We start from the raw sequence: 26,207 nt of genomic DNA, 5'->3' as shown, positions 1-26,207 counted from the left end.
TAGCTCTTCTAGTTCTCTGTGTTTGTTTCCAAGGTATGACTAGTTAGCTAAGGCACCGTGTGGCTTGTTGCCTGTGCATAGCTCTACTAGTTCTCTGTGTTTGTTTCCAAGGTATGACTAGTTAGCTTAGGCACCGTCTGGCTTGTTGCCTGTGCATAGCTCTACTAGTTCTCTGTGTTTGTTTCCAAGGTATGACTAGTTAGCTAAGGCACCGTGTGGCTTGTTGCCTGTGCATAGCTCTACTAGTTCTCTGTGTTTGTTTCCAAGGTATGACTAGTTAGCTTAGGCACCGTCTGGCTTGTTGCCTGTGCATAGCTCTACTAGTTCTCTGTGTTTGTTTCCAAGGTATGACTAGTTAGCTTAGGCACCGTCTGGCTTGTTGCCTGTGCATAGCTCTACTAGTTCTCTGTGTTTGTTTCCAAGGTATGACTAGTTAGCTTAGGCACCGTCTGGCTTGTTGCCTATGCATAGCCCTACTAGTCCTCTGTGTTTGTTTCCAAGGTATGACTAGTTAGCTTAGGCACCGTCTGGCTTGTTGCCGGTGCATAGCCCTACTAGTCCTCTGTGTTTGTTTCCAAGGTATGACTAGTTAGCTTAGGCACCGGCTGGCTTGTGGCCTGTGTCTAGCTCTGCCAGCTCTCTGTGTTTGTTCCTAGTGTTAGATTAGCCAGCTTAGCTCCGTCTGGTTTGTAGCCTGTGCCTAGCTCTGCTAGTTCTCTGTGTTTGTTTCCTGTGTAGGACTTGTTAGCTTGGGCACAGCTTTGTGGTTAGCTGGTGTATAGCTTTACTAAGTCTCCTGAGTTTGTTCTGTGTATGTTTCCAGTGCATGACTTGTTAGCTTGGGCACAGCTTTGTTGTTAGCTGGTTTATAGCTTTTCTAAGTCCCCTGAGTTTTGCTCTGTGTATGTACCTGTGTATGACTGGTTGCCTGGGTATAGCGTTCCTATTAGCCTGGGTACAGTCTACTAGTCATTGTGTTGATTCCTGCTGACTGCCAGAACCCGGACAGTTCCTGCTTGTCTGCCTTGCCTTCGCCTAGGTGCCAGGGGGCACCCCTGGACCTTCCTTCCTGTTGTTCCTGTAAGTCCTACCGGCTGCCAGAACCTGAGGGCTCAACCCGAGGGGGAGGCAGTCAAGTGTAGGTGAAGCCTAGGTCCAGGGTGTTCCAGTTCCGTTCCAGTGTGTTCCAGTCCAGCGGGTTTCACTCCGGTATGTTCCTGTCCAGTGGGGCCACTCCAGTGTGTCCAGTCCAGCGGGCCCCACTCCAGTGCGCACCTGTCCGGTGCGTTCCAGTTCCGAGTGTTCCAGTGTAGAACTCCAGTCCGGAGTTCCGGTCCAGTTTTGTTTCCTCTCTACCTGGAGGGTGATTTTGCCTTAAAGGACTCACAAACCCCGCGCTCCCGGGGAAGAAGCCTGAAGGTATGCAAAGGACCTCGAGAGCGCGTCCCGCATGGGCGGGCACGCGACAAAGGTTTTATCAGAAAATCAAGGGGGGTAGCAATGGGGGCTACTATGGTACCCTCAGTAATCAATTTGTATATGGTCAGTTTTGAGAAAAAAAAATTCTTACAGATCATCAGTATAGTAATAACATTCTCCTTTGGAAAGATACAACGATGACATTCTTATCATTTGGCAAAGTATTGTCTCTATGCTAGGTGAATTTTTCCTTTGGCTTAATCAGTTAGATTCAAATATCAGGTTCCAAATACAATTTGACAATAAGAACATTCCATTTCCTGATATCCTAATTTCTTTTCATGATGGCATATTTTCTACAGACAAGAATAGAAAACCTACAGATGTTAATAAATTGTTAGATTATCGCAGTTGTATAGTCAAGCGCTAAAGAAAAACCTTCCATATGGTCAGTTCCTCAGACTGAAAAGATTGTGTTCCAATCCTGTAATATATGAGAAGAGATCTAGAGTAACAGATTCAGAGAAAAGGGGTATCCTAATAAGTGTATTGATACCTGTTACCAACAAGCTGCCAATATAGACAGAAAAAGGGTTGATAAAATTGTATGCCCATTGCAAATTACACACAAAGGACGTAATAAAGAACAAAACATTGGCATATTCAAAATAAAGACCATTTTTCAGATAAAGGCTTGATGATCTGCCCTTGGGCCATTCCAAATGTGACTCTTGTACAGTATGTGCAGTGAACATGGAAACCAAAACATTCACCCATCCAAAAATAGGAGAAGTTTTTGAAAGTAAACACTTTTCCAAGTACAAGACTGCGGGAGTGGTTTATGAAGCTACTAGTAAAAAAGGCCCGTTTCTGACACAAATGAAACGGGCGCTAGCAAGGTTTTCCTCGGAGTGTGTATGTTTGAGAGAGTGTGTGTGAGAGTGACTGTGTGAGAGACAGAGAGTGAATGTGTGACAGAGAGAGAGTGAGTGTGGGTGCAAGTGTGTCTGTGAGAGAGAGAGAGAGAGAGTATGTGTCCGATACAGACTCTCTGTGAGACCGAGTGTTTTAGAGTGACTGTGTGACAGAGAGAGAGAGAGAGACCTCCCCCACTCCCCCCTCTCTCTGGTCTCAGGACCCCCTCCCTCAGTCTCCCCTCTTTCTGCATCCTTCCATCCAGTCTCCTTTTCTTTCCCATACCCTTCCATCCAGCATCTTCCCTCTTTCTCTCCCCATCCTTCCACACATCTACCCTCTCTCCTGATCCTTCCATCTAATGTCTTTCCCCCTCCTTCTATCCAGTGTCTCTCTATCTCTCTACCCTTTCCTGTTCAGTGTCCCTTCTCTCTCCACATCCTTTCAGTCTCTCCCCATTCATTCATCCATCTCCCCCTTTCTCTCCCCATCCTTCCATCTGTTTTCCCTCTTTCCCTCCCCATTCTTCCATCCGTCTACCCCCCTTTCCCAGTTCTTCCATCCAGACTTGTCTCTCTATCCCCTTCTTTCCATCCAGGCCCGTCACGCCCCCCCCCCGAGGTCGCTGCCGCTCACCCCTCCACCCCCCCCTGAGGTCACCACCGCTCCCCCCCCCCCGAGGTCACCGCAGCCACTGCTCCCCCCCCCTCCAGGTCACCGCCGCTCCTCCCTCTCCGTCCACCCAGCCACAGGCCCGCCCACCCAACAGACCTGCCAAGTCTCCCGCGAAACACGCAGCTCCAGCTCCCATTTCCTGCCACTGTTGCTTCTCCTGTTGAGCAGCAGCAGCCGCTACAAAAACAAAACACAGCTGTTTTTAGGAAGCAAGCGCAGCACCGCAGGCAGCCATCAGGCATTGGCTGTCGGCTCTGCAGCCGTTCCTCTCGCCTCTCATGTCGCTGTGCTCCTCCGGGGTCTGCCCCAGGGGCAGTGATGTGAGAGGCGAGAGGAGCAGCTGCAGAGCTTGCTTCCTAAAAACAGCTGTTTTTGTAGCGGCCGCTGCTGCTCAACAGGAGAAGCAGCAGTGGCCGGAAATGGGAGCTGGTGCCACGTGTTTCGTGGGAGACTTGGCAGGTCTGTGTTGGGTGGCCGGGCCTGGGCGGCGACCTCGGGGGGGGGGGGGGGTGGAGGGGGGAGCAGTGGTTGCAGCGACCTCGTGGGGGGTGGAGCGGTGGCGACCTTGCGGGGGGGTGGAGGGGTGAGCGGCGGCGGCGACCTTGGGGGAGGGGCACAGCGGCGAGGGCGGTGCCTCGTGCTGCTGTCGTGCTGCGTGTGACGTCAGCCTGGGCTTCGGAACCTAGCAGACCAACTCTGAAGAAAGCCACGGACACAGGCAGCCAGATGCATAGAATGTTGGAGGTGAGAATTAATATATAGGATTTGTCACTACAACCTGATTTACATTGGCAAAACAAAGAGGAGATTCAATTTGAGGATTACAGAGCATAAGAGTAGCATCAAAAGACAGGTAAAAGAAAAACCACTTGTAGAATACATAATTGAAGCTGGACATATGCTTGATGATTATAGATTTTTTGCCCTGGCCATTCCAAACATATCATTCCAAACATATCATGGAGAGGAGGAGATGTGGCTAGACTCCAGTTAAGGACAGAACAGTGGCTTATCTTCAAGTCTCAGATGGTAACCCCTCAGGGGCTAAATATGGAAGTGGACCTATCAGTATTCCTTTCATTTATTTATTATCGTTATTTTTACTGATTTCTTTTTATTTATATTCATTTTCTAGTTATTAATCTCTATCATTTTGATTAATGTAACTAAGTAGGATTAGCTCTTAGAGGTGAAATAAGGTCTGTTTGGTTGCTTTCTGACTCACATTTCAGCATTTTTACAAGTTGTTTGCAAGTTCCATGAAATTTATTAGTGGTTCTTTTGTCTATCCCCCAATGTCTTTCCATCCAATGATATCACTGACACATGCTGATGTCATTGGAATGCACAAATTGGCACATATTAAATCCATGGCATTTTTAGCCATGTTTTAAGCATTTTTGCAATGAAAAATGATGTGAACAGTGCAATTTCACTAATTCAAGGGTGCTCTTTCAATCCATAATCAATTTTTAAGTTTTCTACCATTTTTAAGTATTCTGTGTGCTGGGGCAGTTGTAAAACCTGCTTTTTTTTTCCAGTTTTCTTAGAGAGGTTTTGCAGGCAATTTTAAGCAGAGCAGTGTCCTCTGAACCCTGCACAAACAGCTCAAAGAGTAAGCACCAGCACAGCTGTGGCAGATTCACCACGAGCTGATGCTGCATTGAGGAGAGGTATGAGTGCACTACTCTCACTGAGCTAATAGATGAAATCTTAGCCAGTTTTGCTGTTAATGATTTTTAATGTAGGATGACATTTTACATGCTTTTAATATTCGTTCTTATTTGCCCCTAGTTTTAACCATTAGGTGACACAATTGGATTATACCTAGAGTACATGAGTATTTTATTTCACCTCTCTTTATCTAATTGTATGTTTTGAGTAGGTTACATAAAGTTGTACACGTTTTAGCTAAAGTCTGTGGTTTATGGTCTTTTATTTATGTATTTACTTATATTTATGATTTACGCTAACTTGCTTTTTATGTGTCTATTAACACAGTTCTCCAAAACCCTGTGCACCAACGCAATAGCTACCAAAATCACCACCTTTAAGGGCACTCCTTGTAATACCCTAAGAACTAAAGTAAGGTTCCAGGCCTGATTCGGCTGATGCAACGGAGGACACAGATGAAAAGCCCCCTGCAAAAAATGAACCACATCTGGATGAACAGCCAGGAATGAACCTCACACCCAGCCACGAAAACAGGCCAGACGCGCAACCTGTACCCGAAGCAAATTATAGGCCAATCCTTTCTGCAACCAGTCTTGCAAGATAGACAAGAACTGGGACATAGCCCCCTGCAAAGGAGACCAAGAACAAGCTTCACACCACACAACAAAGGTGAACCAACCTCATGCGTACACAGAGGTAGATCGCTTCTGAGCCTGCAACAAGGTAGCTATCAACGCATCAGAATAGCCCTTCTTCCTTAAACGCGTCTGCTAAGAGCCAGGCTGCAAGACCAAAGTGGTAGGGATTCTGAACCAGCCCCTGATGAAGACCAGGGCGGAGCAGAAGTCGAAAGGGTGGTTCCAAGAGAAGCTGAACTAAATCTGAATATCAAGGGTGTCACGGCTAATCCGGAGCCACCAGAATTACCTGTTCTGTGTGCTCCCCAATCCTGAACAGGGCCTGGCTGATCAAGGGCCATGGAGGAAAGACTTACAGAAGTGTCAACTCAGTCAAGGGTTGGAGAAGCGCATCCAGATCGGCAGAGCCGGACACCTGCCAAAGAAGGCGGACACCTTGGCATTTGCCCGAGTCGCCATTAAATCCATTATTGTTGTGCCCCATTTCTGGCAAATCAGACAAAATGCCTCTGCGGACAGCAGGACATGACAGCTGAGAAAATCCATTTGCATTTTGCTTTGTCCCGCAATGTGATCTGCTGACAGACACCGAAGGTGGGTTTCTGCCAACTCAAGAAGGCGACTCGCCTTGGCAGCAAGAACTCAACTCTGGGTGCTGCCTTGATGATTGATTTAAGTCACTGACATGTTGTCCAAAAACACTCGGACCGGCCTGTCAGCAGATCCGGAAATGTCCATAAGGCATTCAGGACTGCACGCAACTCCATGCGATTGATCAGCTAAGCTGTTTCCATCATGGTCCAAGTCCCCTGCGCATAGTGGTGGAGGCAATGAGTCCCCCAACCTGTCAGGCTGGCATCTGCTACTACAACCACCCACTGCGGTGGAGCAAGTGGCATTCCCTTCAACAAGTTGAAGTCACAAAGCCACCAGGCCATATTACGCCGGGCCTGGGGCAACAACAGAAGACCGTGCTGATAATCCTGAGAGACCAGTGACCACTGGCTCAGCAGTGAGGACTGTAGAGGTCGCATGTGCGCCCTCGCCCATGGTACTACCTCCAGTGTTGCAGCCATGGAGCCCAACATTTGAACATAGTCCCAGGCTTGAGGACTCGACAACCGCAGGAGGTTGGAAATCTGAAAGCAGAGCTTGCCACAATCCTCCAGCAAGAATACCCAGCCCAGCGCAGTGTTGAAGCGAGCTCCCAGGTAGTCCAAAGTTTGAGAAGCAACCAGTGTCCAGGTAGGGATAGACTCAGATTCCTTCCTTCCACAGAAAAGCCACCACTACCACCATAAACTTGGAAAAAGTGTGGGATGCAGTCGACAGGCCAAAGGGGAGCGCTCGAAACTGTAAATGGCGTCCCAAAATGACAAAACGCAGGAATCGCCGATATAGAGACCAAATAGGGATATGGAGATAAGCATCCTTGAGATTCAATGCCATCAGAAACTCCCCCAGCTGACATCATGACAGACCACAAGGTTTCCATGTGAAAATGCCGGACCCTCAAAACTGGTTGGTTTTGAGAAGATAGAGTATAGGGCGAAAAGCTCCCCCTTTCTGGGGCACCACAAAATAATGGAATACCGCCCCACCTGTGTCTCGAGGGGTGGAACTGGTACCACTGCCCCCAGATCTAACAGGGAACAAATTGGCTGGTTTTAAGAAGATTGAGTATAGGGTGAAAAGTTCCTCCTTTCCAGGGCACCACAATATAATGGAATACTGCCCCGCCTGTGTCTCAAGGGGTGGAACTGGTACCACTGCCCCCAGATCTAACAGGGAATATAGCGTGGTCTCGACCACCGCCCTTTTTGAAGCGTAGCACAGTGGGACTTCCAAGAATGCATCGCCTACAGGCGAAGTGAACTCTAGATTGTAGCTGTCTCTGATAATAACCAGAACCCATTGGTCTGAGGTGATCTTGGCTCACTCTTCGTAGAAGATAGTCAGCCGACCCCCAATCCTGTGCACCGAAGAGTGGACTGGCGCCCCATCATTGGGAAGAGCAGCCTGAACCCCCTGGACAGTCAAAATAGGTGTGGGGCGTTTATCCCTTCAAAAGGAAGAATGCTACTGAAACCTAGGATGCTGAAAATTCATCATGACCTAGACGGCAATGACACACCTCTTTCAGATGAGGCCACACAGACCCGGCCCTCAGTGCGGATCTTGATTTGTCTTCTGGAAGACGTGAAGGATTTGGGGAAAGCCAAGGCTCAGCAATCTTGTCCAAATCTTCACCAAACAGGAGTTTGTCCCAAAAGGGCAAACGAATGAGACGCCAAATCCGCAGTCCAATGGTGCAACCACAACAACAGACGAGAAGAAACAGCCAACACCATCTGTTTGGCGAACAGGTCATAAACAGAGTCAGCTAGATATGCCAAACCTGACTCCATATGGAGTACAATGGACCCCATCGCAGAACCCAAATCAGAGCCTGCTGAAGCCAACAAAGGCACGCACTGGCTATGTATGAGCTACAAATCAATGTCTGGAGCGCTAGTGTGGACACCTCAAAGGTACGCTTGAGGGAAGCCTCTAGGCTTTGGTCTTGCATATCCTTCAGTGCTACTCCCCCCTCTACTGGAAGTGTAGTCTTCTTGGTAACCGCCATTACAAGAATATCGACAGTTGGAAGGACAAACTTGTCTGCGCTTACCGGATAAAGGCGGGCATAACCTTGGACACCTTGAGGATCCCCTCGGGGTCCGACCACTGAGCTGAAATAAGCTCCTGGATGGCCTTGTGTACTGGGAATACGTTAGCAGGTTTCCTCATGCTGGCCATCTTAAGATTGGCTGAGGCAGCCGCCTGCGCTTCAGGGTCAGCAATATTTAAGGCTGCTAAAGCATTAAAAATAAAAGATGGTAACTCGTCCCTATGAAACACGTGCACCATCAAGTTCCTCCTAAACTAAACTAGCCCTCCTCCAAATCTTCTGACAGGGGTAGAGAGAGTCCCCCGACAGCGCGGCAAGGAGAAGGGACACAGGGGTCCAATGATGCTACCTCCGAGAGGGAGGTGACTCGCCTCCTCTTCAGAGCAGGGTCCTTCAGCGAAGAGACACCAACAGCCCCCAAATCCCTAGAAGCACTGCTTAAGGGCATGGAAAAAGCCTAAAGTTGGGCCTGAGGAAGGGCGCTCTAACAAGCAAGCCTGATGCAGCAGAACAAACTCCAGGGAAAACCTCTCCCCACAGTTCTGAACCCCTGAGGAGGTCCCCGGAGCAACCGCCATAGCCAAAGAGGAAGGCCCTGAGAGATATGGGGCAAAACCGCTGAACTGCATAAAGGCTCAGAAACCACCATCCGTTGACTGGCAGGAGTCGCATCAGCAAATAAAATGGTGCGTGCCCCTGAACCTGCACAGGAAACGGTCACCTCCGCATCAGGAACAGTATCACCCAGCAAGGATTCTGAGCAGCCTGCCAAGAACAATCCTGCTGTGGATCTTCTCTTCCTGCAGCAGGAACACCGTTTGGCCATCTCTGCTGCCACAGCCCCCGACGGACACACTGCGGGAAAACAAACAAGGCACGCGCCAATACCATGTGATCCAGGCAGAGAGAAAGAGAAGCCTCAAAGAAACAGACAGGTGCGTAAGCTAAAAAAGGCACCCCGGTGGAGGGGAAAAAAAAAAAAAAGAGAAAACAAAATCACTGTGCATCCCGTTCCTGCTCTCGCCTGTAGCTTTTTTTTTTTTTTTTTTTTTTTTTTAATGGACAGGAAAGATACAGCTAGCAGCGCAAACAGAGGCAAGGGGACACGGGGTGAAGCAGGGACCCAGAATTGGGTATGCTTCTAAAGATTATACCAAGCGGCCAATCACCCCCAGACTCAACTGGCCAAAAATAGAACAGGAGTAGCCCCAATATGAAGAATCCAGGAGATGGTGAGAAATCTACCACCACCTGCTGGAGATAGAGATATACTGGTTGATGGAGGGGGGCTGGTCATCCAGTATCACTCACTTCAGTTAGTAATCTGTATCTCCACCTGCTGGTAGATGGACACAACCCACCAATTAATGGATTCATCTGCTGCCTGGCAGTACATGCGCTAAGGAAAAGTACTTTATACCCAATTTCTACTATCGCTGCTGACATAGTTTCACTACTGTTCTAAATACCAATGATGTCTTTCTAGGCCTAGATCCACATCCTATTCCCATACCTTGATATATGCCCATTGAGTATCTTCAGCTCATATAAACTGCTTATATATTTGAGAAATTGGTCCTGGACCCTTCCTTTGCCTTATACAGCCTCTCACATAATATGAGTTCTGTTGCTAGATCTATCTGATGTATCCTTTTTGAAGATGTACAGGTGTATTTTGTACACGAGGCAATAGAGAATTTGGTGACTTGCTCAATATCACAAGGAGCAGCACTGGGATTTGAACTGGGCTTCCATGGTTATCAGCCCAGTGTACTAACCATTGGGCTACACCTATGTATTATGTGAATGCAAATAAAAAAAGGTATCTATTCTCAAAGGCATTTCCTGCCTGATGTGATCCCAATAATTATCTTATGCTTTTTTCATCACTGCTGAGCTTATGTGTACTCCTTTCGCTCACCCTACCCTCCTTAAGCCTTAGTATACCTTAGTATACTCATTTGGTTTCCAGGGTTCTGTCCTCTCCTGGTTCTCCTCTTATCTCTCCCACCGTACCTTCAGAGTACATTCTCATGGATCTTCCTCCACCCCCATCCCGCTCTCTGTCGGAGTTCCTCAAGTATCTGTCCTTGAACCCCTTCTTTTTTCAATCTACACCTCCTCCCTGGGCTCGCTGATCTCAACTCATGGTTTCCAATATCATCTTTATGCTGATGACACCCAGCTCTCTCTCTCCACACCAGACATCACTGCGGAATCCCAGGCCAAAGTTTCGGCCTACTTATCTGGCATTGCTGCCTGGATGTCCAACCGCCACCTGAAACTGAACATGGCCAAGACCGAGCTTATTGTCTTTCCACCCAAACCCACCTCTCCTCTCCTCTCCCTCCACTCTATCTCAGTTGATAACACCCTCATCCTCCCCGTCTCATCTGCCCGCAATCTCGGAGTCATCTTCGACTCCTCCCTCTCCTTCTCTGCGCATATCCAGCAGATAGTCAAGACCTGTCGCTTCTTTCTCTATAGCATCAGCAAAATTCGCCCTTTCTCTGAGCACACCACCTGAACTCTCATCCACTCTCTCATTACCTCTCGCCTTGACTACTGCAACCTGCTCCTCACTGGCCTCCCACTTAGCCATCTATCCCCCCTCCAATCCGTTCAGAACTCTGCTGCACGTCTCATCTTCCGTCTGGACCGATATGCTCATATCACCCCTCTCCTCAAGTCACTTCACTGGCTTCCGATCAGGTACCGCATACAATTCAAGCTTCTCCTACTTACCTACAAATGCACTTGATCTGCAGCCCCTCATTACCTCTCTACTCATCTCCCCTTATGTTCCTACTCGAAACCTCCGCTCACAGGCAAAATCCCTCCTCTCTGTACCCTTCACCACCACCGCCAACTCCAGGCTCCGCCCTTTCTGCCTCGCCTCACTCTATGCGTGGAATAAACTCCCTGAGCTCATACGCCAAGCCCCCTCCCTGCCCATCTTCAAATCCTTACTCAAAGCCCACCTCTTCAATGTCGCCTTCGGCACATAACCATTATATCTCTATTCAGGAAATCTAGACTGCCCCAACTTGACATTTAGTCCATTAGATTTTAAGCTCCTTTGAGCAGGGAATGTCTTTCTTTGTTAAATTGTACAGCGCTGCTTAACCCTAGTAGCACTTTAGATATGTTAAGCAGTAGTAGTAGTATACTTTTACTTAATATTTTAAATCTTTACTCCTCTATAATTCATTTTACTTAACTATTTGTAACTTAGGCATACTCTGGTTTGCTCTTCTTTCTCACCCTATTTTATTTGCTATGTAAACCGCTCAATTTTGTTTTTTGCCGTATAGCAAATAAATATGAAATGAGAAAGTCATGTGTTGTGCCATGTCTCATTCTCCATATATCAACCAAGTTTAGCCCCTCCAACAGCATCTTTACCTTCTTCCTGTGAGGTCTAGTCCTCATAGGTTCGACCTTTGAATTATCTATTATGGGGTTGAGTGTAATATTAAAATCATCTCCTATAATTAGGTGTATTTTACTCCATCTTCCCAATTTCTCCTGAATATCAAAGAATTTCCCTTGTTTTAAGACCAGGACACAAAGGCACACTAGGACAATTTCTGTGCCATCCAGTTTCAGCTCAGCCATTATGGGCTAGATTATGGCGCCTGAAAAATTCACATGAAAAAAACCCCTACCTAGGCGTATGCAGTAAAATATGTCTAAATGTTATAGAATAGGCTTAAAGTTCTGCACGGTATATAGAATACACTGAGCAGCTCTTCACATGACAGTCCATTTAGGCCATGTTTTACTTGGTGTAAATCCCAATACCTAAATTAGGCACAGATCAGGTTTATTCTAGAATAACGCACATAGATTGTAGAAACGCCCACTGCCCGCCCATGGCCAGGCCCTCTTTTCACCTATGCGACTTAGAATTTAGGTGCACTGCATTATAGAATCTCAATTAATGCCAATTAGTGCTGCTTGTTAACATCCAATTAACAGTGCTAATTAACTAGTTAACCAATTAAGTTATGCGTGGAAAGTAAGGCACCAGATAGAGAATCCGGGGGGGGTATATGCCTGCCTCTCAGGTCCCTAATTACTTGTTCTTTACTTGCATGCCATCCAATTATTAGAATTATCACCCCTCCCTTTCCCGGGCTCTCGAGTATCCACTGCATTAAATACATAAGGGTAATCATTAGCCCTCAACAATCCGTCATGCATTCACTTTAAATGCGTCTCCTGTACAAAAATAATATCGGGCTGTACATTTTTCCCTTCTGGTACTGCTTTCTGTTCCCCGAGTTTAAGTCTTTAAAGGGAAATTCAATAACTGTGCACCTGTATTTACATGCCATATAAGTGTGTACATATACAGAATATCAGCAGTTATTTGCATTTAAGTGTGCTCTTACCTGCAAAAATGCCAACGAGATGCCTATGGTTCTGCAAGGGCACACAAGTGGCATAACACAAATGCAAAGGGGTGCACACATGGGTAGGGCTCACACTTACAGAACTTACAAAATACTGTAAGTTAGGTGTGTCCCTGCCAAATGTTATGCCAGGTGTACGGCTAGTGAGCTGCAGGTGTGTAAATAGGCATATTGATACTGGATTATGCTAGTTTTCTACAATAGAATTTGGGCACCCAGCTGCCACTATAGGATAGTTTCTCATATATAGGCATCAGGGCGCCTAAACGGAGGTGCTCACTTATATAGCTGCCTCCTTAGTGCTTACTGTTCCAGTCTCCCCCTAGTCCCATCATAACGACATCTTTAGACCCGGTATTACTACATATGTTACCTGTATCAGATTTAACTGCCCTCCCTCCTTTATTTCCAACTTTTAACTCTCTCCCTCCCCAGGTTCTACTGTCCTTGGGACACACCTAGCCAATGAGGTTTTCAGGGTAATCAACAATGAATATGTACGACGCACGAGATAGTGCATGCAAACTTATCTCCTGCATGTTCATTGTGGATATTCTGAAAACCTGACTGGCTAGGTGTGTCCTGAGGATTGCATTGATTACTCTTGTTCTAGGGTGAACTAAGAAGAATTATAATCTAATTCCTGAGAGCTTAAACTGGTCAACTTCAACCACTGGACACAGGCTGTAGAATGCATCCAGGGGAGTCAGGCCTGTTATCACAGAACTCCTGCTACATCAGTTCGACCTGCATCATCTGCTGGAGGCAGTAAAATACTGACCGGATTCTGGCTGCATCATCTGTTATAAAGTAATACTTTGTCATTATAATCTTCATTTTTTTTTCTCCTCATCTATCTGCTGGTAAGGGGACAAAACACTGGACTGGTCTAGTAGGATAAGGAAACTTTTCCAGGTTGATTTCAATAGCTACTGTTTATTTTGCCATTGGAGGAGCATTCCATAAACTATTTCCTCAGTAGCACAATCGACTCATTTCAGATGACACAACCTGAGATTTCACAGTCCATACGCAGACAAGATTACAGAATCCATTAAACAGGAATATTTTATTTCACACATTTGCATCACCAAATTAGAGTTACATTTTTTAAAAATTCAGGAAGCATTAAATACCACAGAAAAGAAGTTGTGCCATTGACTGATGCTTATCATCAAGCTTGACTCACCTTCTGGACCTCTCCTGATCTGTCAGCTTCTCCTCTTCTACCATAAAGTATTCGTTAAGATCAAAAGGTGGTTTCCCAACCTGCAGTAAGACAGGTAAAAGTACTTAAGGCTTCATTCACATGTTTAGAGAATTTAAAACAAAAGAAGAAAATCTCCTATTTAATTCCTATTTTATGATGACAACAAAGATGACTATATGCCTTTATAAAATACGGTGTCAGAACTATTCCCAATAATCCAAAAATGCTCTTGCACAAACACACTGAGGCAGCTGTAAATGTATGCATGCACTTAATGAAGGTGATTTTATAACTCATCTAGATTGAGAAGCCAAGTGGGGACCTATTTTATTAAAGGTCCCCACTTGGCTTCTCAAACTAGATGACTGACACTAAGCTGCAGTAAAAAGTGGCCTTAGTGTATCCTTAAGCAGTTTTTTCCCACGCGCCAAGGCCATTTTTACTGCAGACAGAAAATGGCCAATCTCCTATTATTTCTACTAATGGCCAATTTCCTAATTCTACTAATGGCCGTGTACTACTGCCATCTATATGTGGCTATTAAAAAGAATTACTACCTGCTGGTAAGAGCTCATGCAGTAACCCTGTGCTAATCCATTGGTGAGAAGTAATGCGGACGCACTAACTGATCAGTGTAAACACACCTACTCTCTGCACCCCTCCAACAAAAATTGAAAAATTTAGCACGCAGGGAATGCATGCAGATTTGGAATTTATCACAGGACGCCCGAGGGAAAAATCTGCTTAAGGACACACTAAGGCCACTTTTTACTGCAGCTTAGTGTCTTACAGAATATAAATATATCTTCATATAAATGCATATTTTATGAGTTACATGTGTACTTTATGACTCCGCCCGCACTCCATCCATCCTCCCCCTCCAAACATGCTTATACTTAGGTCATATTTATTTATTTATGAACATTTATACCCTTCTTTTTTCCACAACAAGCAGACTCAAAGTGGCTTACAATGTACAGGAATCAATTACAATTGCCTACTTTTCATACTCTTGTATGCAGGTGGTAATTTTACAAGAGATATTTTATTTTAAAAAAAAATTCTAATCACATCATCTACAATTCTGAATTAGGTACAATAAAAAACACACACATTAAAACAATGACCAAACAAATAATTAAAATAATAAGACTACAGACAACTAGAAAAACTCCTGATCAGTCATACCTTGAGTGGGTTTAAAATCAAAGCTGCACATGAAACAATCTAAAATCTTCTAAGATCTTATTCTATCAACAAATGAACTCAAACAAATCTTATCAGCCTTAACCAAACCCTGCTGACAACATGGAAAAGTTAAGAATCAAAAATAAACACAGGCTGGAATGAAACAGAAATAAAAATAAAAAGGAACTCTTGTACTGCGTTTCAAGACAAACAAAAGTTTATCAGAAGAAAAAAAAGCCATAAGACAGCACATATCTTTCTGTGCCTAAGACCCCATTTGCACAGCCACAGAAAGCACTTGAACCCCTGGAAGCCTGGGGAATGAGGTCTTTATGAAGGTCTGCCCAGGTCATAACCCCAAATGCGAATTTCATGACTCCAAAATAGGGTCACGACCCACAGTTTAAGGCAGGGCTTCCCAAAACTAAATAAAACTGCTTCATGTCTCAATGGAGTCAGCAATGAGTTCCATAATAAAGGTCCAATGACAGAAGGCATGTGTGCACATCTTCACTATATGGACTAAAAAAAATCATTTATAAATTTATCCCTTATGCATATGTATGTATATTTTCTATAAAATGCATAAGGGATGTAAAAGCCACCTGTGCTCTGCCCAAACTACGCCTTCAGAATGCCTACGTTTCATGCATAGGCATCCACAATTTTATTAAAAAAATGTTCTCCTTGTGTCTTTCTGTAAAACATGTTTTAAGAAACTTTATAATAGTAATCGCATAAGGCCAGAAAAGAGAGTATGGCAAATAGATATTAGCTAAATAGCAAATATGGGGTAAAGGGTAATGGATTTTGATATACCACCTTTCTGTGGTACAACAAGATAATGAGTTCCAGAAGACAGGCATCAGGGAGCTGAGCAGGTCAATAATAAAGCATAAGAGGTGGTGTTTGGGACCATACCAGCTCTGAAGATTGCCTTATCAGCTCCTCTGAAGTATGCATTAAGTCCAAACTTTTACAGACTGAACTTATGCAACTAAAATTTACATCTAGTGCCTGCTGTGGTCCAAGAGGAGCTAGGGACTAGAGTGATACAGGGATGGGGACCTGCAGTAACCGCAGGGATGGGGGACAAATTTTGTCCACGTGTTATTTTCTACTTTGAAATCTGTTAATGAACTGGACTGTTATTTATGTTCGAGTGATGTAAAAAAATTTTTTTTTTTTTTTAAACAAGATGCTGGCCACAGCTAGTAAGATTTGCATGTGGGATCCTGTACATCCTGCTACCAGCACATCTTCTAAGAAGACATCTTCTATTGCAAGAAGGACTGTGAAAGACAGGAGAGCTAGACTGAATCCTGAGATTGTTGATGACTTCTTATTTATCCACAGATTAAAAAATTATAACAGTGTTTCATAGGGCATATTTCTCCCCTCTAGGGCATACAGAACGTGTTGAATTTGTACCTCTGGACATTTTAACAGGGTGGATTAGGACTCCTTGAGGTAGTAGAAAGCAGCTATTGTTGGGTTTGGAAGGGTAGAGGGTGGTGATGAGGAGGGTTATTATAACTGCTCGCTGTTATTATTTTCTATTTATAACTTATACACAACAGTTGCACAGCATATTGTTCCTTTTTATACTTTAATAAAAAGATTTAAATATAAAATCATAATTGTTCGAGACTTCTGCAGATGAGGACAGAGCCCATGGGGACGGAGACAGAACCTGCGGGGATGGGGTGGGGACGGGGCGGGACAAACTTTGTCCCCGTGTCATTCTCTACTAGTGACACTTGCCACTGGTCTGAGAGGAGTGGCCACTACTGGAGCTCCTACTGCTGCTATGGCCTGAGACTGCCCTGGGCTGTCCAGAGGAGGCACAAATGCAGTCCTGGACTGACCTACTACAGTGGCTCAGAAGAGGAGACACTGGCAAATAATAGGCTGGAGCTGGGAGGGGGAAGCAAGGGAAAGAGAAAGTATGACTAATGACTTCCCTGGTGGAAATTCTTAGAGATGTTCAGTGGCACATGCAATGTCAAGACTGAAGTCATACAACTTAAAAAAGGAACAAGGAATATGTTCAAATACTGAAGCACTTACACACACAAAAAAAATGTTATTCTGTGTGACTATAATAAATGTTTTCAGCAAATGTTTGGTGGTATACACTTGTATATTAATACACAAATATAGTCATATTGATGGACAGATGCAATTGTCTATACAACAGCAAAAATGCATAACTAAATTCAAGTTCTATATTGATATTGTTATATATTTTTGATATTGTGTAACATAAGAGTTTCAGTTTAGCATCAAACAGAAATGCATTATAAAAAGATCCATCAATACAAATCTTTCAGAATATTTCCTGAAGCTAGAGCCCTGTCATCATGTGGTAAAAGCACACAACTCCAAAATCTGCCTTCTCTAGAGGTTTCTCAAATTCTTTTTGAAATTTAATCATTACCTCTTTCATATATCTATTATATAAAGACTCAGCAGCTTCTAAATAGATCAATGCAGTTTTAATTTCACCTCTTTCAGCCCAAAGGATTCCCAATTTGTTCTGAAAAGATAAAAAAAAAAAAAAAGGATAATAGTCAGGACAAAATTACCAGATTCAAACAAACCTCTGCATGCAAAAGGATGATGAATATTAAGCATGAATCTGTAAAGAAGGTGTGACAAGCTAGAGTGCAGAGGGTGGAAATAAGCTGCAGTTGGGTTGGCGGTAGACAGATGGAAGGATGTTAATTGTGAGAGGCTGCATCTGGTTGATATTGGGCTGTCAGAATCCATAGTTACACATCAGATTTGCAGAGCAATCATGACAGAGTGGGGAGAGAGTAACTGTTCCTATATCATCACGTACCTTACCTGCTGCTACTGAAATTTGGAGGTAAGTTTATAGAATCTGGGGGGAAGCCAACAGTCACTCAGGAGCGCATGGTTCAGACTAAGGTATCTTTGAAGGATACTATTAAAACAGGGAAGAAAATTTAAATCTCTCTATTCGGAGGCCCTGAGGCAAAAGTAGGCCAGGTGCCTTTAAGAGAGGCGCAGAGTAAAGAATGCATATTATCCTTCTGAACTGCTAAGCAAATTATAGAGGAGAGGGAGCCTGGTGACAATGTACACCAAGGTGGACGCTTAACTTCACAGCTCCAGTCCCAATGATATCACCTACTAAATATAAATACAGTAAGTGCAGTTGTTAAGCTTCTAATTATATATAGACTAGTAAAAAAGGCCCGTTTCTGACACAAATGAAACGGGCGCTAGCAAGGTTTTCCTTGGAGTGTATATGTTTGAGAGAGTGTATGAGAGAGTGACTATGAGGCATATTTTCAAAGCACTTAGCCTTCCAAAGTTCCATAGAAACCTATGGAAGCCTATGGAACTTTGGAAGACTAAGTGCTTTGAAAATATGCCTCTATGTGTGCTTGTTTTTGAGTGTATGGGAATGACGGCTGTGTTGGGGAGTGGAAACAGAGATTAAACAATTGGCTTCCTTGGTCTTGTGTAGTAATCGTCGTGCACCATGGCCGGAGTCGGAGAGGGAGTGCAGTGGAACGGTGAGTGAGCGGCTGTGGGAGGGTGGGTGAGGGGGACTGCGGGCGAGGGGATGGGGTCCAGCGCCGTTGTTGGTTGGTTTTGAGTGTATGGGAATGACGGCTGCATTGGGGAGTGGCAACAGAGATTACCGAATGACAATCCGATTTGTTGAGTGTCATTGCTCCGCCCTCAACGTCATCACGTTGTGACGCAGGGGCGGGGCAGACACTCATGGGATCTTGCAACTACAAATTTAGAACATTGGAGGTGCCTTTTATATATAGAGATGTTCTACTATGCTGTAATGCATACTGTCATATGAATATTTTATTGTTGTAGTTATATATTGCTTATGTCCAGGTTATATTTGGTAAACACCACATTGGGTAAATTTCTTCAAACAGCAATAAATAAATCCTAATAAATAAGTGATAGTGAATAAAGGGTAACCGGGGGAAAGAGTTTTAGAAACGGCACACAATGGCTTCCCCCCTACACTCACACTTGAAAGTGGATGCGCACATAACAATACCAATTAAAAAATAAGACTGAACATGAGAAAGAAAGAATCAAGCATCAAGGGGGGGGGGGGGGAGGAGAAACTGAGATAGCAATATGGCACTGGCATAGATCAGCAGTAGACCTTTCAGCACCTACACACATGGCCTTCTGTATGTCACCCCCCTCCAATAGGAAGTTTAGAAGGGGGTGGAATCCAGGTAGCCTTGAGCATGTGGATTCTCAAAGGACCCATGTCATGCTGTTTTATTTTAACATGGGTTAGGGTCCGGCACAGGACAGAAGTAGGGCAGTATTGCAAACCTCACTTATTTCCCAGGAGTTTGGGGTTTTTTTTTTTTTAAGAACTCGTGGGGGGCTTTGGGAATTTGCAGGTAACTTATTTTTGGGCTTGTCACCACTGCTGCCCAAACACAGGAAATAGTAAGGTTGGCAACACTGAACTTCGCAGTCGATGTCTCACCTGATTGGGCACCTTTCTGTGCAGGTAACTTGCCTGGTTGGTCACTACCGGCCATTGTTTGCTCTGCTGCTCTGGGATTGGCTGCTTTCTCGCCTGCTCGTGTCAGCCCACTGTAAAGGTGAGAAAAATTTCCACCAGCCTACTGCTGGTACAAGAGGGATAGTGTGTCAGTGCAGCCCCTTAGAGGCTGCAGTTCAGCAGCATGGCAGCAGAGGAAGGCTCTGGAGCAGCTGAGGGTGGAGGATGAAGCAGGCGGATAGAGAATAGGAGTGATCTTCTATTCCTCTCAGTGCTTGAGACACTGAGCCTGGACTTTTGGAAGCCACCTTTCAGCACAAGGCACCCAAGAGTGTCGGGGAAAGGAGAAAAGGGGCTAGGCTGAAAAGTGCCTGAGTGTGATCACCCGCCGGGGGAAAGGTAAGAGCGCTGGGCTGTTACCTAGATCCCCCTTTCTACCCCTATTCCTGGGGAGGGAGCTATTCTGGATTTGTGTGTTCTGATTTTACTATTTAACAGTTATGTAGTTTACTGGTATGATTGAATGATTCTCTGTTGAATGTGGGTTAGGTCTCTCCTTTTATCAATGGAGTTCTTTTCTATTTCTGATGATGTTACCATTCTGATCTGCAAAGGCGAGCGGTATATCAAGCGTTGTAATAAAGATAAATATCGCACATCTAGAGACACTAATCCTGGACTGTTGTGCAAGCATGTGGCTGCTTGGGCTTAGGGAAAGCGTTTTGCGGCTCTTTGGGACATTGTTGCCACCTCCTGTGATGCTTAAGCCCATGCCTGGATGGCGATGTGTGGCAGGCTTTATCCTGGGGGAAGGGCTCCAAAGTGCATTCCTTGGGGTGCATTGTGGATGGGTTCTTTAGGGCAGGATTTCTGTCTGGAAACACCCCTAAATGGTCCCCTTTTTTATTTGTATATATAGTGTAGGTTTTCTAGCAGTAGCAGAAATAAATTTTCTTTCCCTGGGGTCTGGGTAACTGTCACACGGCAGAAGCTTCCTATTACCGCTTGGGGTTTTGCAGTGTGTCTGAATATCAGTAAACTGGGCCCATACCTTCAAGAATTTAGGACGAGAATTAGTTTGTCTCAGCACTCTTCTTCTCCCTGCTTTCCCTCTTATCATGTGTTTTGAAGGTTCAAAGCAGAAAAATTGTGGAATTGTGTTACTTGATCCAACAGCTGTTTCTGACATGGTGAGGAGGACTGGAGGGCCTTGTGTTTTGCCCTTGGTTAGTTTGTGATTATTTACCACATTTTTGAAGTGTACAGCAAGAATAAAGCCTGGTTGAAGAACCAAGCTTTTACCTGCTTCCTGAAGTACAGATAGTCTTGTGTTAAGCAAAGACTTTCTGGGAGTGCATTCTAGAGTGTAGGGGCTACTCTAGAGAAGGCTGGCAGGTATCAAATATTCATTTCTATATGTTGTGCATGAGTAAACTTGAGATTGATCTACTGTAGGTATGGTGAACTATGTGCAAGTCCATGAAGTCTGCTTTCAGCATTTCCATAATAAATGTTCACTGATTATATTTACCTACAATTAATGTGGATCCTGGGGAACCAGGTTCAATTCCCTCTGCAGCTCCGTGTGACCCAGGGCAAGTCACTTAACCCTCCGTTGCCCCCAGTAGTACAATGTATTACTTAGACTGTGAGCCTACTAGGGATAGACCCAGTACCTGTAAAATGAAACTGTAAATCCCTTAGGTCTAAATATAAATACCTAAAATGAAATAAAATGAAAAATGAATTTAAAAAAAACTTAATATGCATAGCTGGATTTAGTAGCATAGCCACCACTGCTGAGAATGTGCAATTGATGTACTTGAGTTATGTTATGTTTATACATATCAACATATTTAACATTTAGCCTAGTGGTTAGTGCAGTGGACTTTGATCCTGGGGAACTGAGTTCGATTCCCACTGCAGCTCCTTGTGACTCTGGGCAAGTCACTTAACCCTCCATTGCCCCTGGTACAAAATAAGTACCTGAATATATGTAAACCGCTTTGAAAGTAGTTGCAAAAACCTCAGAAAGGCGGTATTTCAAGTCCCATTTCCCTTTAAAAGAGTGTTTTGAGTGTATGATTAAACTTCACATCATGCAAAAAAATTGGACTTATTTTGGGCTTATTTTTTTAAACAAAGCACACTTGTTTTTCCATGACTACCTGGCAACACTGAAGTAGGGTGGCAGTGGCAGCAGTGGTAGGAGAAAGAAGAGGTGGTGAGATGATGAACATCTTGGGGAGGGGAGTGGGGTAGGGATGGAAGGTGGTGGCCTATGATTGGGTGGGGGCGGGGGGTAGGGTCTACATCCCGTTTAGTAAAACCTTTGATCTGCTTATGTCTGCCATGTATGAATTTCAGTTCTGTGTAGGACCTTTCCCTTGATTTTTCGGATAACATACATTTAGGCTGCAATTTTTGTTTTATTCTATACTACAACACTTCATTTGTTTGAAAAAGTTGAAACGTAAGAAAAGAAATATATGCCTGCATCGTAGCTGAGTCACAGCTTGTCTCCTGGGAGATGTACGTGTTAGGCGGTGAGAGTCTGATATGTACAGACGGGGAGAGGGATCTTGGGGTGATAGTATCTAGGGATCTGAAGGCGACGAAACAGTGTGACAAGGCGGTGGCTGTAGCTAGAAGGTTGCTAGGCTGTATAGAGAGAGGTGTGACCAGCAGAAAAAAAGGGGTTTTGATGCCCCTGTATAAGACGTTGTTGAAGCCCCACCTGGAGTATTGTGTTCAGTTTTGGAGGCCGTATCTTGCTAAGGATGTAAAAAGAATTGAAGCGGTGCAAAGAAAAGTTACAAGAATGGTATGGGATTTGCGTTACAACATGTATACCCTGGAGGAAAAGAGAAACAGGGGTGATATGATACAGACGTTCAAGTATTTGAAAGGTATTAATCTGCAAACGAACCTTTTCTGGAGATGGGAAGGCGGTAGAACTAGAGGACATGAAATGAGATTGAAGGGGGGCAGACAAGAAAAATGTCTGGAAGTATTTTTTCATGGATAGAGTGGTGGATACTTGGAATGCCCTCCCACGGAAGGTGGTGGAGATGATAACGGTAACGGAATTCAAACCTGTGCGAGATAAACATAAAGGAATCCTGTTCAGAAGGAATGGATCCTCAGAAGCAGTGTTGCCAGATGGAAAAAATTTGTCACTCCCAAAGCCAGCCCAAAACCGCACGTCAATTTACATGTGAATGACATCATTAATAAATATTAAGGAGTCCATTTGCATACAAATGACATCATTAAGCCCGCCTCCATGGGGCTTCTACTGGCTGTGGCCTTGGGAAAACCAGCCAACCCACTAAAAAAAATGGTGGTGGGCAAAAAACCGCTGGTGGGGCTTAAAAAAGCCGCCCAAAATCCTGCAACCCGCACGCGGCGTGAAAAAGCTGCAGCGGCTCGCGGAAAGGAGCCCAATTGGGCAAGGAACCCGAAGCCCTGGCAACAGAAGCTTAGCTGAGATTGGGTGGCAGAGCCGGGGGGGGGGAGGCGGGGCTGGTGCTGGGCAGACTTCTACGGTCTATGCCCTGAAAATGGAAGATACAAATCAAGGTAAGGTATACACAAAAAGTAGCACATACGAGTTTATCTTTTTGGGCAGACTGGATGGACCGTGAAAGTCTTTTTCTGCCGTCATCTACTATGTTACTATACAACTATGTATCAACACATCCTATTAGTACAGAAAGCAAGACGCAGCGATATACTGAACGACGCAGGACGCGATTTTGGGAAGGAGCCGGACGGGGGAGTCCTACCGGCAAAAGAAGAGTGAAGGGCGGAGCTCAGAGCAAAGAAGATTAAGAACAGATTAGGGGCGGAGCTTGACGTCACCTGGCACTGCAGAGTAAGAGAGATGCTCTCGGGAGCAGGCGGCAGGTACTGTATGCTGTTTAGCACGCGTTGCAGATGTTCTTCCCCTGCTGACAGCTCTTCTGTCTCCGTCAAGTTGACACCCAGTTGGAATTCGACCAGAGCTCGAGTTAGAGCAAGAGAACAGCCGGTGGCAGGCGAAATAGCCACCTCTTCCTCTTCAGTCAGTTCGGCACGCAGTTGCTCCAATAATTCTCGCGCGCGGTACCTGGAACGATACGGCTCATTCTCCGGATCGCGCTTCGACCCCAGCTCGGTCAGGGTGAGGGAGCGCTGGTATTTGTCGCAAAGCTCTTGCCAGGTCTTGGGCCTGCGTTCTTCTGTAGCCGCCATCTTGCGTCGTCACCCAGCAACCATTGCACACGTCACTTTCATCCAACCTCCTTGAGCCGTGCCGTCCCAAGAAGGTTTAATAGACAGGAGACCGTGACGTCAAAACGTTGAAACCAATTAGGTTAGTCTCAGTTTCCCCTTTCCCGCGCAGCCGTCATTGGCATACTCTCAAAGCAAGCAAACCTATGAGCTGCTGCATCCACGTTGTCGCTCTTTATTGTTGGTAGCATTTGTAATGTATTTAATCTCACTTATTTTTTCAAACATGCCGGCTTGTGCAGCATACGGATGTACACAGAGGAAGTTTAATAAAGGAATACATTTTCATAGGTAGAGTAGTAATTTGTTATAAATCTTAATGTGTAATTTGGAGGGGCTAATTATTGGGACACCTTAGCACTTATTATATTCGAGTAGAGATTTTTTTGCACATGGTAAAGGGCCACTAAAACAGGCATCATGTTATTGAAGGGGTGGAACGCTGGATACTACTCGAATACTATGAATACTACTGACCACCAGAACAACCTCATGTTTTGTGCCTACTGATGGACTTATACTTATGGACTCTACCTCTGCTTTTGGCCTTTTAGCCATACTTTATTAATGCACTGGACCTTTTGTGCCTTACATATAGTGAGCCTAGACTAAGACCAAAACCTGTGCAGTTTAGACTTTTACTAGTAGTATGTATTTGTTAACCAGCAGCTAGATAACAAATTGTAGTAATCAGCAATTTAGGGTTGTATGGAAGGCAGCTGGCTCTGCCAGCCCAGTCTCGTGATCCATGCATAGAGGCTGTATTGTGTAGATGTGCTGGAACACTGCAATAAGTTACATTTCTTGCAAAGTAACAATTTCTATGAAAGCTATGAAACTGACGTATCTTTTCTCTGTGAGAACTACAGAACTACTAATGTATTGCGCATGTGCCTATACTGCGCATGTGTGTGTGTGACGTATGATGCGTTTTATGCGCATGACTAGTAATCTGTATAAGAACGAGTGTCAGATGACGCTCGACACACAGTATTCTGAGATTGTACTCAGTGCTGTGTGAATTGCTGGCAATAAAAGTTGTTTTGTTTTGGAACCAATTTGTCTTTCGCCTCCTGATTTTCGGACCCGTTACATTGGCGACCCAGATGGGACAGGAGTAGAAAGGGAAATCGGATTATATTCTTTCCCCTTCCCACTGCAGGCGGATCGGTTCACCGACTCCCCCGGCCGGGAAAGTGGTTAGTGGCCACCGCTGACTTCAGCGTCCACTTCACGGCGGGAGGGCCGATCAATTCCGGCCGGCTGAGAGTGGGACTGTGAGGCTCCGACAAAACAGCTTTCTCATTTTTCTTTTTCCTCTCCGGAGAGACGCGTACGACGGCGCGGCCTGCTGGGACGACGGACAGGCGAGTATACTCAACGTAGTGACCGGCTCGGTAAAGGGCCGAAGAAGAGGATTGATCACCCTCTTAGCCAGTGACTAATACGGACTAGGTCCCGGAACCTCACTAGGCTTGGGCGAAGAAACCGTACGGGAGGGTTTCTTGTTGTGTGCGAAAGTTGTGTGATTGGGCCTGCAGTTCCAGGCTGGGCGACCACGTCCTGGTCAGGCCGAGTGTTGACCCTTCTGTGTCCGGTGGAACGAGACCCCTTACTCCTCCACCATCCCTCTCCCCTTCGTCTGTCTCCTATCCTTTGGCACTCAGGTTAGGATGGGCGGGGGTGGCTCCACACCGCTAGACTTAATGACGGAACACTTTAGCGAAGTGTTCGACCAAGATAAATGCAGTAGGGCCGGGATGATACAGCGATGTCAATTTATGTGGCCCGGGTTAGGAATTGCCGAATGGCCCCCGGAAGGGTCATTTGAGTACGAAAAGGTGGCGGCGGTCATGAATATTGTTATAATTGGGGGAAACCCCGGGTGCCCAGAGGACATCCCCTACATTGAGGCGTGGTTAAGCGTTGTCCGAGACCCGCCCGATTGGGCCCAACATAAAGTAGAAAAAGCCGCCCTTATGGTGATAAAACAGAGGAAGGGGCGGGGAGCCAAACGAATCCCGGCCTTCGCTCTCCAAACTCCGGCAGTCGCTGCCGTTCCGAAGGCCAGGGGAACCGCCCCTATAACGGCAACCGCCCCTTCCGTTGAAGCCCCAGAGGCCACGCCCCGTACTACCGCCAAGAAGGCCACGCCCCGTGCTACCAGTGCGCTTCCCAAACCTAGACCACCCATGAAAGGCCGAGGGAAAGCTCAGGGCCCGCCCGAAAAGGTGTCCCCTAAGGCCCCAGTTCTTGTGACCACGGAAGCCTACGAAGATGATGTGGCGCCTCCTCCATACGTTCCCCTATACCCCGACCTCGCGGACTTGTCGGATGGCCCGGATGACGCTGAGGCCTCCGAGTCGGACACTGGAGACGCTATAATCCCGGACCCCACAACCAACAGGAAGAGTCACAGAGTAGTGAAAGCCGTTACCCGATACCCCCAGTCGAGCCCGAGAAGTACACTTCCGGCTTCCCGGAGGACAGAAGTGACTAACCTATACCCGGTCCGGCAGTCTACGACTTATACCCCCAACCCAGTGGCCGATGCCCAGCCCATTCAGTCGACCGTCTATAGCCACGTCCCCTTCTC

At 45.6% G+C, this 26,207-nt stretch overlaps 1 protein-coding gene across 1 annotated transcript in view; it reads right to left on the bottom strand.

The window, feature by feature from the left end:
* LOC115471294 (KIF1-binding protein-like) overlaps positions 1-23,591 on the bottom strand; it is an 85,073-nt gene extending 61,482 nt beyond the window's left edge. The window contains exons 1-3 of the mRNA XM_030204995.1: positions 23,201-23,591; positions 17,249-17,347; positions 13,600-13,679 (exon numbers count right to left, since the gene is read on the bottom strand). Of these exons, the coding sequence (XP_030060855.1) occupies positions 13,600-13,679; positions 17,249-17,347; positions 23,201-23,572 (551 nt within the window). The 5' untranslated portion in view covers positions 23,573-23,591. The remainder of the gene's footprint in view (positions 1-13,599; positions 13,680-17,248; positions 17,348-23,200) is intronic.
* Between the last annotated feature and the right edge of the window lie 2,616 nt (positions 23,592-26,207).

Source organism: Microcaecilia unicolor, chromosome 5, assembly GCF_901765095.1.
Source record: "Microcaecilia unicolor chromosome 5, aMicUni1.1, whole genome shotgun sequence".
Taxonomy (NCBI): domain Eukaryota; kingdom Metazoa; phylum Chordata; class Amphibia; order Gymnophiona; family Siphonopidae; genus Microcaecilia; species Microcaecilia unicolor.
Note: the sequence above shows the minus strand (reverse complement) of the source record. Positions and strands in the feature narration are given on the sequence as shown.